The sequence below is a fragment of the Pseudopipra pipra genome, chromosome 3, assembly GCF_036250125.1.
Source record: "Pseudopipra pipra isolate bDixPip1 chromosome 3, bDixPip1.hap1, whole genome shotgun sequence".
Lineage (NCBI taxonomy): Eukaryota > Metazoa > Chordata > Aves > Passeriformes > Pipridae > Pseudopipra > Pseudopipra pipra.
Genome location: NC_087551.1, coordinates 96,343,652 through 96,358,081, shown reverse-complemented (window position 1 = coordinate 96,358,081; position 14,430 = coordinate 96,343,652). Strand labels below are relative to the sequence as shown.

General features: G+C 38.4%; 1 protein-coding gene across 2 annotated transcripts in view; it reads left to right on the top strand.

Moving 5' to 3' along the window:
* Positions 1-11,245, top strand: part of FBXO25 (F-box protein 25) — a 30,633-nt gene extending 19,388 nt beyond the window's left edge. The window contains exons 8-11 of one of the 2 annotated variants that reach the window (XM_064650424.1): positions 1,370-1,552; positions 3,652-3,795; positions 7,559-7,585; positions 10,054-11,245. In XM_064650424.1, coding sequence (XP_064506494.1) covers positions 1,370-1,552; positions 3,652-3,795; positions 7,559-7,585; positions 10,054-10,143 — 444 coding nt within the window. In that variant the 3' untranslated portion in view covers positions 10,144-11,245. The remainder of the gene's footprint in view (positions 1-1,369; positions 1,553-3,651; positions 3,796-7,558; positions 7,586-10,053) is intronic. The other variant, XM_064650423.1, reaches the window with a different exon arrangement.
* Positions 11,246-14,430: the final 3,185 nt, after the last annotated feature.

The window sequence follows — 14,430 nt, the reverse complement described above, 5'->3', positions numbered from 1 at the left end:
GTGGTCCAGGGTTTTATAGTGGAAACTTCTGATGATAAGCAGGCAATTTTTTTTAATCAGACTGGGTTACTCCTGGAGAAAGAAATGCTGCAAGATATTGCTCACAGTAAAATCATACAAGTGTTTCACCTATTGGCTGTCAGCTATGAAATCTTGAAGTAGTCCTTTTTGTGTGTGCTGGGTATCTGAATAAACCAGCTACTTTTGGAACAGAAAGGAGAAATGGGGAACCCGGTCTCAGCAGTTTTTATATGCCAGGCAACCACAGCACAGACGCTGCAGTTACTGCTGCGCTGGTTTCTTTCCAGTGCAACACGTCCCTTGGAGCTGTTTTACATTGGCTGGAACCACCAGTGTGAAATCTTGCATCTGTAGTGCTCACATATTCCTCCACAGAACGATAGTCCCAAGGTGTTTATAACAGATGACACTATGGAAAGTCTAGTCTGTGAGATGGGTGGCTGTGAAATAAGCCGATAGAAGCAAGAGCCCGCTGAAGCACAGCTGCTCTGCTGCCAGTGCCCTCTGCTGGGGCAGCTCTGCTGGCTGGGGCCTGCACTGCCAACGCTCCCTCCCTCCCCAGCTGGGACACTGCCTCCAGCCTCTTGGGTTTTGTGCCCCCTGGCACTGTGGGCTCCAGGGTTATTCGTATACGAGCTGTGCCGTAGGTTACCCCGTTCAAGTTCCCAGAGGTGTATAGTCCCAGTGAAAACTTTCTCAGTGCTTTATTCAAACACCCCTGCAGAACTTCTCATTTATGTATAAGGGGAACTATCTCCAGACTTCAGAAATTATCCTGCTTGCTCTCTTTTTCCTCTGACTTCCAAAATGCTTTCATTCCATATTTCTGCATTCTGTATTCTCTTCTGTACTCTAGTTGTCTTAAGGCAAATTGACATGTGCTTTGTTTCTTAATAAAAATTGAGAAACTGTAGTGATCCTACAGATTAGAAAAAATTGGTTCATATCTTTATTATAGTTAGGGCTTTAGCACACTTATCTCAAAGGTGGAATTGAATATATCTATATACATATTGAAAATATGTAGTTTTCAAGATTGCATGCTATTATTTTGTAAGAAGTGTTTTAAAAATTATTTGAACTTTAAATAAATAATTTAGGATATGTTTATTTTAACTGTAGAAAAGCTATAAGTTATAAAGCTACAGTCTGTAGCTCCTTCTGTACCTCTAATCACTAAAGTTTTCAACAACAGCAGTTAGAGAATAATGGTAGGCAAGACTTAACCATAGATTTTACTCAATGTTTTCGAACAACTAAGACCTGAGACACCTTTTAAGTAAGAATCTTATTTGCACCTTATACTGTCAAGGTTTTGTAGCTAAAAGTCTTCAACTCTTATTTCCAGCAAGTCAACAATGGTCTTACACTTATGGATCTCCCTCTCCATATGCTGAATAACATCTTATACAGGTTCTCTGATGGCTGGGACATTATTACTCTGGGTCAAGTGACCCCAACTTTGTACATGCTTAGTGAAGACAGACAGTTGTGGAAAAAACTCTGCCAGTACCATTTTGCGGAAAAGCAGGTAATAAACTCTGACATTTGTATAAATGTAGCCTTTGTGATATGGTGTACCAGTAATGAAGTGTGAACTCACAGTTTTTGAGGTAAGTGTGACATTGTGGAGTAATAGTGAAGGGGTTCTTTTTGGGGGCCTTGGTTGCTACTAACTATGGTATTCAGCATGTCTGTGAGTTTAGGATAACTATTGGGCTGTTTCCTTGCATTATTTTAAAAACTGTTTTTTCGAAAGATGTTTCTTTAAAAACTGCACAATCCCCAGCAAGTACGGTAAAGGAGACCTCTAAGGTGTTCCTAATTTTAGTACCTAAAGTAGAACTTATTTTACTAACCAAGGTAGTCAGATTGCTTGAACTTTTAGGCTACATGAATAGTCTGGTGAAGCCAAAATTGGATTTCTGCAAAAAAGAATAGAACAAATGCTTGAGATTTTGAAATTAATAACAAAAAAAAGAAATGGTGCTTTTCTGTCACTTCCTCATAAAGAGCATTAAATTAATCTAGGAATGACTCCAGAACTGTCTTAATTTTCTGGCAATAATAAATGCTGTGATAAAATCAGTTTAGGTGAAAATAAACCTATGAAAGTAGTAGTTACGTCAGAACTGGAGGAAGAACTTTCAAATCCTGGTACATTCCAGAATGGAGGAAGCAAAAGTGCCCGTTCTTAAATCTGACAGGTTGAAGTGGCACCATTTGGTCGGTGATTACCAGATTAAGTTTTATTATAACAGAAAAGAAAGAAGTGAAGATCAATTAACCCAAATAAGAATTTTATGTGAGATAAAGGCTTTAAAATTAAGTTCCTGGAGAAAATAAACGGGCAAAAGCAAACTGAAAAACCTTCCTTCAGAAGCTGAGAAGAATGCAATGTGAAGTTATGAGGATAAGAAATTTAAGCTTAGGTAGCAGTTGAGTGTATTTTGAGGGTAGATGAGCAAAGCTCTTTTGAACAGTGACAAAACTGGTAGGAGAGGAAGCTGTTTTACTAAGGTAATGCTGGAAGATCTCTTCAGTATTTCAGTAGAATTAACTATCCCTGTGCCTCATAAAGAGCACTTGTACGGAGTGTTTCCAGTGTGTTCCTGAATATTCACATTCAATTTCTTGCTAAGTAATTAATGATAGGAATCTAATGATTTTATTTATTTTCCCATATCTGCTGCTCGAAAATTCTGCTTCTTCTGTTTACAAGTATACTGCCTTAATAAGCTACAGAATCATGTTAGGTTGTTTTTTCTGTGCTCTTCAGTGTATTTGCTGAACCATTGAAACGACCACAAAAACATACTTGACATCTGAAGAGCACTTTTGGAAAAAATGAGACCTTCAAACAGTGAAGTTACTGTGAAACCAAGTGTAGCTGAAATCAGAAAGGCAGTGCTATTCGCCCCATCTAGGAGCTGTCTTCTGAAAGAAGAAAGCCCTCACTATATTAGCATTAGTCCACACTGAGTGGAACAGCAGCCTTTTATAAATACATGCTTAATAAACCTTGGCTGTATTAAGCAGGGGAGAAATAGCTGTTGTGCATCAGCTGAGCTTTGCATGGAGATTAGGTCCCCAAGAAGTACAACAATCACTGATTATTGCTATCCTTCTAGAAAGATCACCAAATGTGAAAAAAATCATGTATATGCTTTTAAAATTAAAAAAAAAGCATTATTTAAATCCATAGTTAATGTTTTAACAGAAAACCATGATCTGTAATGCGTGATCATGTTTTTAAATCTCATTCCTCAGTTTTTTTTAAAAAGTATAAAATTAATTACTTACAGCTCTAAATACTGTTTTTGTTAAATGGTTCTTAACTATAATTATAATCATTTTGAGACAGTAGAGTTAGATCAGCTGTGTATGGCCTACTTTTTCTTGGCAAATATGCACCCTCCTATTTTTAGTATTTCCCATCCATCTTTTTTCTTTTTTTTTTTTTTGTGGCCAGGTCTCTCTCACTGCTTTGCAGAGATGTATGATGTCAGAATATTGTCTTCAAAGAATTCTAGTTACAAAACTTCAGTTTAACTACCTTTTCCCCATCTTCCCCCATCCTTTACCTGATTTGATTACAATTTTAAAAGAAGGTATTAATTTTATGTCTAGTTTTGTAGGCATTTGATTCCATCAGAGAAAGGTCACATTGACTGGAAGTTGATGTACTTTGCACTTCAGAAATATTACCCAATAAAGGAACAGTACGGGGACACCTTGCATTTCTGTCGACACTGTAGTATTCTGTTTTGGAAGGTAAGAGCTTTGAAACAGATAATCAGAAATATGTTCTAACAGCTAGTGGTCATCACCTGAAAAGAAAAATATCAAGATCATCTTCTTGCGTTTCTCATGAAAAATATGATTGGATAGCTAGTATCTAACTTTAAAATAATACATAAAACTTCCATATAAAATCAGTATTCAATTCTAAAGTTGTTCTTTATCTTGTGTTCTTATCTCTTGCTACCTGATAACCTCCGTACTTAGAATTACAATGAAAAGTGGCATGTGGAAAAGAGTTGCACTCTGTCTTCTTGTATCTATTTAATCTTATAGAAAGTTATTAGGGAGTAGTCTGAAGTTAGGATTCGCTGATGATGACATGGTAATCAATATATCTCTAATGAGAACTAATTACTACAGTATTCCTACCACATTGGTGTAAAGCTCTGTATTTTATAGTCTTGCTTCTGTCCCATATGAAGCTTGCAGGAGTGTTTGAAACTTCATTTAAAATGTGGTCTATATTGATTTTTATGTTTACAATGAAGCACATGCTGAGTTACAGGATAATTTTAACTTCAGTAGGGCATTTTCTTGTTTAACTTGTGTGTGATTTCATAGTCCTGCTTTTACTTTGGGTTGCACCATAACATTGCCTTCCAGTTAGTGAGACTTCTTTAATTTTGCAGCTGAAAGATCAGATATGGGTAGTGTTCAGTATACAGCAAAGAGCAAGAAATGTTTGAGAAATCTTGGGAAAAAAATCATATTACTCATGTTTTAATTAACAGAAATTAGTTGTTCTTGTTTCATCTTTCTGTGATGTTTAAGAGGAGTTGCATGTCAGTGTGAGGCTTTTTTACTTAAAAAAACCTAAGTCATTTAATGGGATAAGCTGGCTTTCATAGAAATAACGTGTTACTTAATGATGTCATCTAGAATTTTAGTATTCTTGATATCATGGAGCCCTTCCAGGTACTAATGTTTTGCTAAATTAATAGTAGGAAAGCAGATAGCCAGAATTGGCTTCTGCTGTGAAAAGCCTGGGCATTTATTGAAAGATCTGTGACAAGAATGTCTAAGAACTTTCATTACAGTGGAATAATTCTTTGACATCTGGCCCAATATGCAGGGTAAAGTTTTCTCTTTGAAAGGGGAAGTTTCAAAGACTTTCATGCATGCAGGTGGGCATTTGTGGTATCAGATTTCTTTGGATTGTCTGCCTTGGCTGTGTAAAGGGTAAATGCTTTCTACAGTTAGTTTCTCTCATTCTGATCTTGGTATAATTGAATGTATAACTCTAATACTAGAAATTACTAAAATGTGTTTGGCATTAAATATTTAACTTCAGAGATGGTATGTGACGGTAAGGGGCAGTGAACCTGTGCAGGCAGATGTCTTGTTACCTTGACTACTCCAATCTACTACCAGAATAATAGGTCTCATTTTGGGCTTTTATATTTTTAGTGAAACACAGCACAGTAAGTTCTAAAGATACTATGGATTAATGAGCAGTACCTACTACATCACCATTTCAGTGCTGACTGCCTCATTCTGGAGATTTGAGCAAGTCTTAAAGAGATGGTGCAGTTATAGATAAGTTGCATGCTTCTGCATTAAAACTCTATATCAAATGTTTGGGATCAGCTGTTTTAACAAGAGCACAGTCAGCAGGTTGAGGAAAGCCATTATCCCTTTCCATGCAGCACTCATTAGACTGCATCTGGGATACTGCATCCAGCTGGGGTCCCAATACAAAAAAGATACTGATAAACTGGATGAAGTTCAGGTGAGACTCAAATAATCAGGGAGGCTTGAGGACTTGCCCTGTGAGGAGAGGCTGGAGAAGACTTCTTCAGAGGAACCTAAAAGCCTGCCACGAGGACAGCCAAGCAAGAGAACAGTTTACTGTAGGGTTGATGCAGTTTCCATCCTTGGATGTGTTCAGGACCTGACTGAAAAAAGCTCAGAGCAACCTGGTCTGATCCCACAGTTTACCCTGCTTTGAGCAGGAAGCTGAGCTGGAGACCTCCTGAGGTGCCTTCCAACCTGTGAGCCTGCACTGCAGTTTTCCTTCTCTAGGTCTTGGTATCTAAGCCTTGTCCCTGTCTTAAAATAAACATTTGATCAGGCCGAAAAAGATTAATTGAATTGATTTATGCACAATTGTCACCCTTATTTGCAGGGACACTGAGACCTTAATCTTTGGTCCAAAAAACCATCCCTCTCTTTACAGGGCAATGTGGGTCAAGTAGTGCTGATCACTGAGTTATGGGGGGCGGGGGGAAATAGTTCTGCTTTCTTGTTCAGGCACTTGTATCTATACCCTTTTCCAAGCTTTCTCAAGAGAGGTGAGAAGCAAAGCAGAGGTAGGGGGCAGAGGGAGAGAGGAGGTAGGTTATTAATTCCATGCTAAGTGAAAATATTTGTTAATCAGAAAGAACTTTTATCAGGTTTTGGCAATTCATTCAAGCTTCAGCATCGTACTTGATTAGACAAATTGTTAAATTACATATGTATATCAGTGGTTGACATACTATTATACGTTTTTGTTCTCAACTGAAGCTTTTACTCTGACTAATTCTATTGGATGTATGGCAAAAAAAAAAAGCCAACAAAAAAACCCACAACAAAACATCACCAAGCCCAAACTTTAAAAGAGAAATCACAGTTACTTTACAGAGGAAAATCATAGAATCATCGAGGTTGGAAGAGACCTTTAAGATCATTAAGTACAACTGTCAATGTAGCACTACCATTGAAAAGTACAAGTGTTTGAATGAAACAAGTAATTTTGGGTAAACACGCTGAGAGTTAAGAGTTTCTAAGAACCAAAGCCACAAGGTTCTGAAATAGCCCCAAGGTACAGACCTATCTAGTGATGAGAAGAATTTTCATCAGTGTATGAAATTAGTAATCTAACATAATTGCTGGCAATGTGAGAGGCCTACACACAGGAAGTTATTTCAGTCCTGCATTTTGTGCCCTTTTCAAAGAAGGCCTTGCAGAAGAAGGGACTGATGGTTCCTGAGTTGAATTAGCAAACTGTTGAAGTAGGGAAATGACTTTTCACTCTTTCAGTATGCTGTAATAATCATAGTGTTTCTTTTAACAAGCTTAAAGAGCTTTTTAAGAAGAGGCATTTGTATTCTTGTATTTGTCTAAAGCCTGTGACCAAAGTAATGTTAAATATAGTATGTAAGAGACTCCTAAATCATTGTTAGAATTACAGTGACTCTAGTACTCTTCTGTGTTAGAGGAGGGAGTGATTATAAGAAACTTTTCATATTGAATGACTTTTCAGAAGTGACTTTTTGGTAAAAGATACATATGTCCATGATGAAACTGAGAAAAATACATAATTTCAGTAGTGCAAAAGTAATGACAAACTAATTGTCAACTGATGCCTCTGTGACTGCTTTTTGTGTATATTATTTCTTCTGTTCAACTGGGGATCAATGCAGTTGTGACAAGTCTTTTCTTTAGCACAGTATGTAGCACTTTTTAGTTATCCCAGATATGGCCACAGAAGCTGAAATACCTTTTCTTCTTTCAGTATCCAAGGCTTTATGAAAACAGTGCAAACATTTTGCAGAAGTGGTATGCTTCACACTTGGTCTTAGTCTTCCTGGGTCTTGTGCTGGTATAGGTTCTCACAAACCTGCTTGTGATTTGCCACAAGAATAAAAGACTTTTTCTAAATGGCATATGAACCTTAACTTAAATAAACCTTAACTCTGCTTCTTTTACTTTACTGCTCTCCTTCCCGCTTCCTTCTTCATGATCTCAAAAGGACTACCACCTTGCTTTGTTACTCCAGGTATTGCCTGTGTCTCATCTGTTTTCATTGGTAACTGTTCTGTAATGTTGAAGTGAATAGTGTGTTCATTTCTAATTGTCTGATACTCTTTGGTTTGATTTTTGTTTCCCCACATTAGTTTAGCAGCAGGAATACTTCAGGTTTTTTTCCCTGTTAGGTAAAGGTAGTGATGACTTTCCATCTCACTTTTTTGTCAGTTTTGTCTTTCATTATTGCCATATTCCCTGTTATTGCCATTTAAACTAGGGACTCTAATTCAAATTCTAACAAACATAGGGGCAATGGTGTTAGTGAGATCAGCCAGATTTTGCTAAGAAATAGGTTTCTCTGCACTCAGTGTTATAAACTATTCCTGCACTGCCTGATGTATTTAATTCAGTACTTAAATCTGAAAAGAATATGTACTTCAATAACTTTCCTTAATGCAAATAAAATTGATTTTACTCCACTTGGAATGCTTTAGTCCTGTATACCTTTTTGAAAGGGAAATTCCCAGAACAGGCTGCATGTGACTTGGGAGAGTTGGGGGAGGCAATTATATCATTGTTTTCTGAATGAAGAAATGGTGAAAATACTTACACAGAGGTTCTTAATGTCCAGCTGTGATAAAGTTTGAGGAGAACAACTACATTTGACAGTAAATGCTCCTCCTGGGGAATTATCATTTTACCTTAAAAGAAATCTGTTTTAGTTTTGATACACTGAAAATCAATATGATTTGAACACATAAATGTAGTTCCAATGAAAATATATTTCTCTTAGAGGGAGGAATACTCATTACAGGAAAGTTATGATTCTTCTTTTTTTCGCTGTAAAATTTCTGTCTATGTTGGTTCAATAACTAAGAACTGACCTCTGAGATTTTTATTGGACTTGTAATTCCTGACTAGGCAGTCAGGAAAACACAAAAGTGTTTTTATAACGATGTGCAGAGAAAGCAGATAGCATGTTACAAATTCTAAAATATTCAGGAGTATAAATAAGTACTAAAAGAGGACAAGCCCTACCTTCTTTCCCAGAATTACAATTCTGATGGTGTGTTTTCCTGGAAGCATGACACTGACACAGCAAGGGGTAGAGAAGACAATAGGCCATCAGCAACTACCTTTGAGAGTGTTTTCTGATGTGGTGTAGCTCTCCCTTGTAGATGTCATCTCAAGATGAAGGTGTTAAGTTTAACACCTCTGGTTTTGGTCTTGGTCATCTGTTCTTGCTCATCTGCAGCCTCCCCCAGTAGGCAGTTCTACCTGGGTCTCTTTGTTTGTTTTTCCCCTCTGTGTCATGAATCTAACAACTCTTTCTAACCTTTCTTAGGTGATGTTAAAGCAATTATTAAAAAAGTGGGAGGATGAGGAGGTGATACCACATGGTATATTCATGTAGTCATCTATAGACGCAATGGGAAAACACAAACAATACATCAATAGAGTAACAAGTTTAATTGGAAAAGCTGCATAGTATTTAGAACATGAAGCTGAGTAGTATTCAGAATGTGTTTCACCTACTGCACTTTGGTGCTGCAAAGACTTTGAGTGGGAATGTGGCAGTGAGGAAAAAAATTCACTTACAGGTTTCCTTCTACTAACTGAATTGCATGTAGCTGTAGCTTCACTTCCTATGGAGACAAAAGCAATGGAGACCACAGTAGTCTCTGATCTACTTGCCATGTATTTATCTAGTTTTCTTGCCTCACATGGTGAATTCATCAGCACTGGTGGAAAAGGGAGAGAAACCCCTTAAAACCTGGTGAGGGCAGGTTCTGAACCTTACAACAGTATTGAACCAGGTGTTTTAACTCCTCCATTGAACTGTCTGGGGCCTTCTTCTCATTACACCTCTGAATTTCCTTCCCTTGGGGAGTTCTAATAAGGTGCAAAACGGAACTTTTAATTCAAAGAGCAATTTGAATCTTAAATAATCAGACAGTTCTGCTGAGGTAAAGTTTCAAGTAATGTGAAAGAAAACACTGCAGGCTTAGTGAATTTGTAATGGCAAAGCCTTTCCTGTCTGACTTAAATAGTCCTAACTTGCCTGGGTACTCACTTCTGTTTTAAGGCAATGCTTTCAGGTGGGGAAAAGGTAGGAATGCAAGAGGAAAGAAGGATATTGGGTGAAAAATGGCAAAGTAGAAAAACTTTTAAGACTGGGATTTCAAACATGATGTTCAGGTTTTTTGAGAAAGTGTCTGTTGCCCTTCACTTTCAAAGAAAGGGCCTAATTTTTCCCTAGAGGAATAATTTACTTCAGCTTTTGATTAGACAGATAATTTAAGTTCAACAAAGCAGTTGCCTTTTTATTACATTTATCAAAAAATAATGGATAAGGAAGATGATACTTTTTTCAAGAGCTCCAACTAAGGTTCTGGTTTTGCTAGGAGTAGAGAATTTTTCCCTTTTTTTTTTTTTTTTCCTGAATTGAGGGTGAAGTATGGAAAGAGAACTTACTTTTTTTTCTCCTTCATTTTGCAGGATACAGGACATCCCTGCACAGCCAGTGATCCAAACACCTGTCTCATGCCAGTATCTCCTCAGCATTTCATTGATCTATTCAAATTTTGAGGTGTTCAGTAGCTGTTCTCCTGTGTTTGTGGCCATTTTTGTGAAGAGTCAGGCAGGATATGTTATGCTTTTTGTGCAATATATTTAAGTGTAATGTTTTATTGTAGTTTAAAAAAATGTGTGGGGGAGATTATCAGACAGGTTTATTTGGTGTATTGCTTTTGTGCAGAAAAGACAGGAGGAGAAGGAGCTGCATTAAGAAAATTTCTTTGTCAGGAAATCTGCAGTGGACTTTTTTTTAAGTCCAAGAAAGACCACTTAAATCTCAACTTTAAATCCATGCTTTTGACGCCTTAATAGTTGGTTAAAATTATGTGGGGGAGTTTTGAAAATTTCATGGAAGAATTAAACTACTCTTGCAGGGACCAAAGGAGGGGGTTTTTTGTTAATCCTTCTTTCTTTAAGCCACAGTTTTCAAAACACCTCCATATAATTTGCACTATTATAAAGAATAGGCCAATATTCTCTTAGACTCTTACTACATCGTTACCAGGGTGACATTAATCATTGTGAGGTAGTGAATAAAATATAACTGTGGTTATATCTGCTGTTGAACCTATATGAATGAAGGAAATCAACCAATCTTTGTACATACATTATGCAAATATATTTATTTTTCTTAAGGACTTTATTAAACATATATAACCTATCTCAGCACATCCCGCAGAACTCGACACCAATCTGGGGCTACTGGAAATCTCATTTTTCTGGTGGTAGCTACAGCCTTCATTTATACTGTTTGGAATGTCTACAAATGCAACTGCATTAATTCATCTTCTAAGAAGAAGAAATTATTGAAATTTAAGGAGAATGGAGTTGCTCGTTCTGGTACAGTGGCAGAAGCCTATGCTACCAACCGAGGTTCTAACCTCGGGGGTTTGGAGCTATGGGAAACACTGAAGGTCAGTTTGAGCTCAAGCACCTTCTGCCAAATTAATCAGATGATAAATTCTCAAGGAAGTTATTTTCATCTATCTTGTAGAACAAACTAAATTGCTTGGCTTAGGCAGGTAAAGGAAAAATTAGGGAAGTTTTGGGTTTGTCAGTGAAATTTAAAAATATGTAATATACAGAAAAAATAAATTATGTACCATATTCTGCACTTGCCTGTTCTGAATCTAGTTTTGTACAGTGTAATAAATCATGGTTTTATCTGTTATTTCTAGAAGTCTACAGTGCACAGAGATGAATCAATTTGTATTTTGTAAGATCTTTCTATAAGCTGTTCTCTGTAGTAATTGGTCATGGAATAAGAAGCTTACAACCAGTCCAAGTGACACTGCTTTTCAGTAACTGGTTGTATTAGCACTTTTTTTTAATAGGATAGTTGGGCTGTTAATAGGCTGCACAAGAAGAGAATATTTATTTCCTCAAAAGATAGTTTAACTTGAATCTTGGTAATATTCCAACCTTATCCATTGACTTTGCTGATAGGTGGATTTTTCAATACAGGGTTTTGTGGATTTCTTTTCTTTCTTTCAATTCAGGTGTTGACCATGGCTATGGTAGTGATCAGGTGTGGAGCCAAGGACATCCATTCTTATTCCTCTTCATTCAGAACATTGCTGCAAGCCCTGCTTTCCCAGCCCAAGCACTGCTGTAGCCACTGGATTTGTTAAGGAACCAGCGGCCCTTCTTTAACAACATTTTGCACCCCATTATTTAACTCATGTAAGAGTTGCTGATGTGCTTTCCCATGTATGTGACCTGGGTAACCTTGACAGAGGTTGCTGATGGCTGACATCCATTAATCACTCCCTTTTGCTACCATTCATGAAACTGCATCTAAATACATGGATGCTACCTGCTTTCTCTGAGAGCTTGAAAGAAAGGTTTTAATACTGCTGTGAGCTCTTCCCCCACCGTGCTGAACGAAGGTCTCTGATCAGGGACTGTGTGGAACCATCTCCTGCAGACAGAATGCAAGCTTGTAAGGGACCCACTGTTACCTGGGAGCTGCCCATCACTGAAGAGACAAATGTGACAACTGGGGAAAGGTATTAAGAGAGCTGTAAGAGACCTCCTTAACCACTGAATTGAGGAGGGAGAGAAATTACTTAAAATGGCTTGTAAGAACTTAAAGATAGGTTTGGAAAAATCACTATCGGTAATAATTAATTTTCAGTTCTCTTAGAAATGTCAAGTGACAGCACTTTCTCTTTCCCCACTTGCTGTCTTGCTCTACCTTCTGTAGCAAAAAGCCTTTGACAGGCTGAATGTTTTGTTCTGAGACACGTTCCTGTGCAGGCCATTCAGGATAACCAGGCCATCCCACAGGTCTGAGGTGGCAGTAGACAAGATGACAACAACCAGGATTCTGCCTTGTATTCTTCATTCTACATTCACAGGTTGGTTGAGGGTGGAAGGGACCCTGTTAAGCAGGGCTTAACAAGCTGATTGTCCAGGACTTAGTCGAGAACCATGGCCACCTGGCTTTTGAGTATCTCCAAGGAAGGAGACTCTACAGCCTCTTTGGGCAGCCTGTGCCAATGCTTGGTTACCCTCACAGTAACAAAGTGTTTCCTGATGTTCAGATGGCACCTCCTGTGTTACAACTTGTGCCCCTTGCCTCTGGTCCTTTCAGTGGTTTCCAGTGACAAGAACTTGGCTGCCTTCTCCTCCCACCCTCCCTTCAGGTATTTATAGACATTGATGAGATCCCCCCGAGCCTTCTCTTCTCCAGACTGAACAGTTCCAGCTCTCTCAGCTTTTCCTCACAGACCAGATGGTCCAGTCCCTTCATGATCTGTATGACCCTTCACTTGACTCCCTTCAGCAGGTCCATGCAGCCCATTAACCTTATCTGTGTTGCAGCCCATTAACCTTATTGTGTCAAGGGCACACTTCTTGGCTCATGTTCAGCTTGGTGCCCACCAGGATGCCCAGGTCCAAAAACCAGCAGCCTTTTAAACCTTTCTTTCAGGTTAACAAAAAAAAAAGGGTGGGGATGTGAAAAGATGTGCATACATGCTCTGAGAAGCATTTCAGTGCAGGGCTATTAATTATTTTTTATATCTTAAAGACCTTGAGTGCAGAATCACACTCATGAGCAGTGTTACAAGCTTTTAACACGGCAAAGCTGAGCTTTGGGAATAGTTCCCCTAGGTAGTTAAATATTTAGTGAATGCATTTCTTAGACTAGGCAAATACTAGAGCTTGATTAAGAGTGACTACATGATGTGAAGTCATTGGCTGCATAAGAAGATAGCTTTTAATTGTGTCACCTACCAAAAAAGCTAAGGCAGTGATTATGATCAATATGGTTTGTGTTGTCTTATTTGGTTTTGGCTGGGGGTTTTCTTATATCTCAAAGAGATGGAAAGGGGAGAGGATTTCACCTTTAGGGTAACAATCATGTTAATACCTCACCTGAAGTAAAGAATGTATTTTGACAGCCTGAATTCATCTCATTTTCCTTTACATCAGTACTTACTCATGTAACCTAAAGTGTTGTAACCCAGGAGAAAGTCATTCCTTAAAAGTAAAACATCTGCTCTCTGGCCCTCCTGTGTGCTGACTGTCCCATGCATGGAAAGGCAGGTGCTGTTCCCTAAAGCAGAAAAAGTGCCTTGAAACGTGTACTAAATCTCTACAGCACACGTTTCTTTTGCTCCCCAGCTTTTGTCCCCAGACCTGGATCTGTTTACAGATTTTGCAGTGGCAATGGTAAGAAATCATGTTCTAACTGTGGCCCCTACATGATCACATCACAAGTTCAGGTGATCTGGGTTTTACTGAATTCTAGTCCTGAAAAAACAATACTGATTCAAAGGCAATCAGGATGTTCTCTGCCACAGTGCAAAATGAGCTTGAAATTACAATTCTGAAAAACAGGATCATCTTTCCCCCTCCCCAACACTTGCCCCAGTCACTACCTCCTGTCTCTGAGAGACTCCTTGCTTGTTTTGTTACATTCTCTCCCAACAGTTTTATTCACCTTTTTCTGGGAGAAGACACTCTGCCATGGACCTATTCCAAAGGCACCAAGTGAGCCTTTCTCTTTGGATGTCAGATAGGATTGAGGCAGAGTAGCAGAGGAGCTGGACCTTCCTCTTTTCCTTCCCCTGCTCCCCATCCCTGGGTAATGCATAAACTTGATTGTGGAGAAGGAAGAAGCTGAAGTTCAAGAAAACATTTAGCTCAAACGAAAACATATCCACTAGGAATAGGACTGAAAGACTAGTGGCATTTTTGTGGTCTAGAAGGCAGCAGCAATGAGGGCTAGCAGAAAGGAGAGGGTGGAATAGGGAACAGTAGCACAAAATTTTGGATCTCCTGATGTACAAA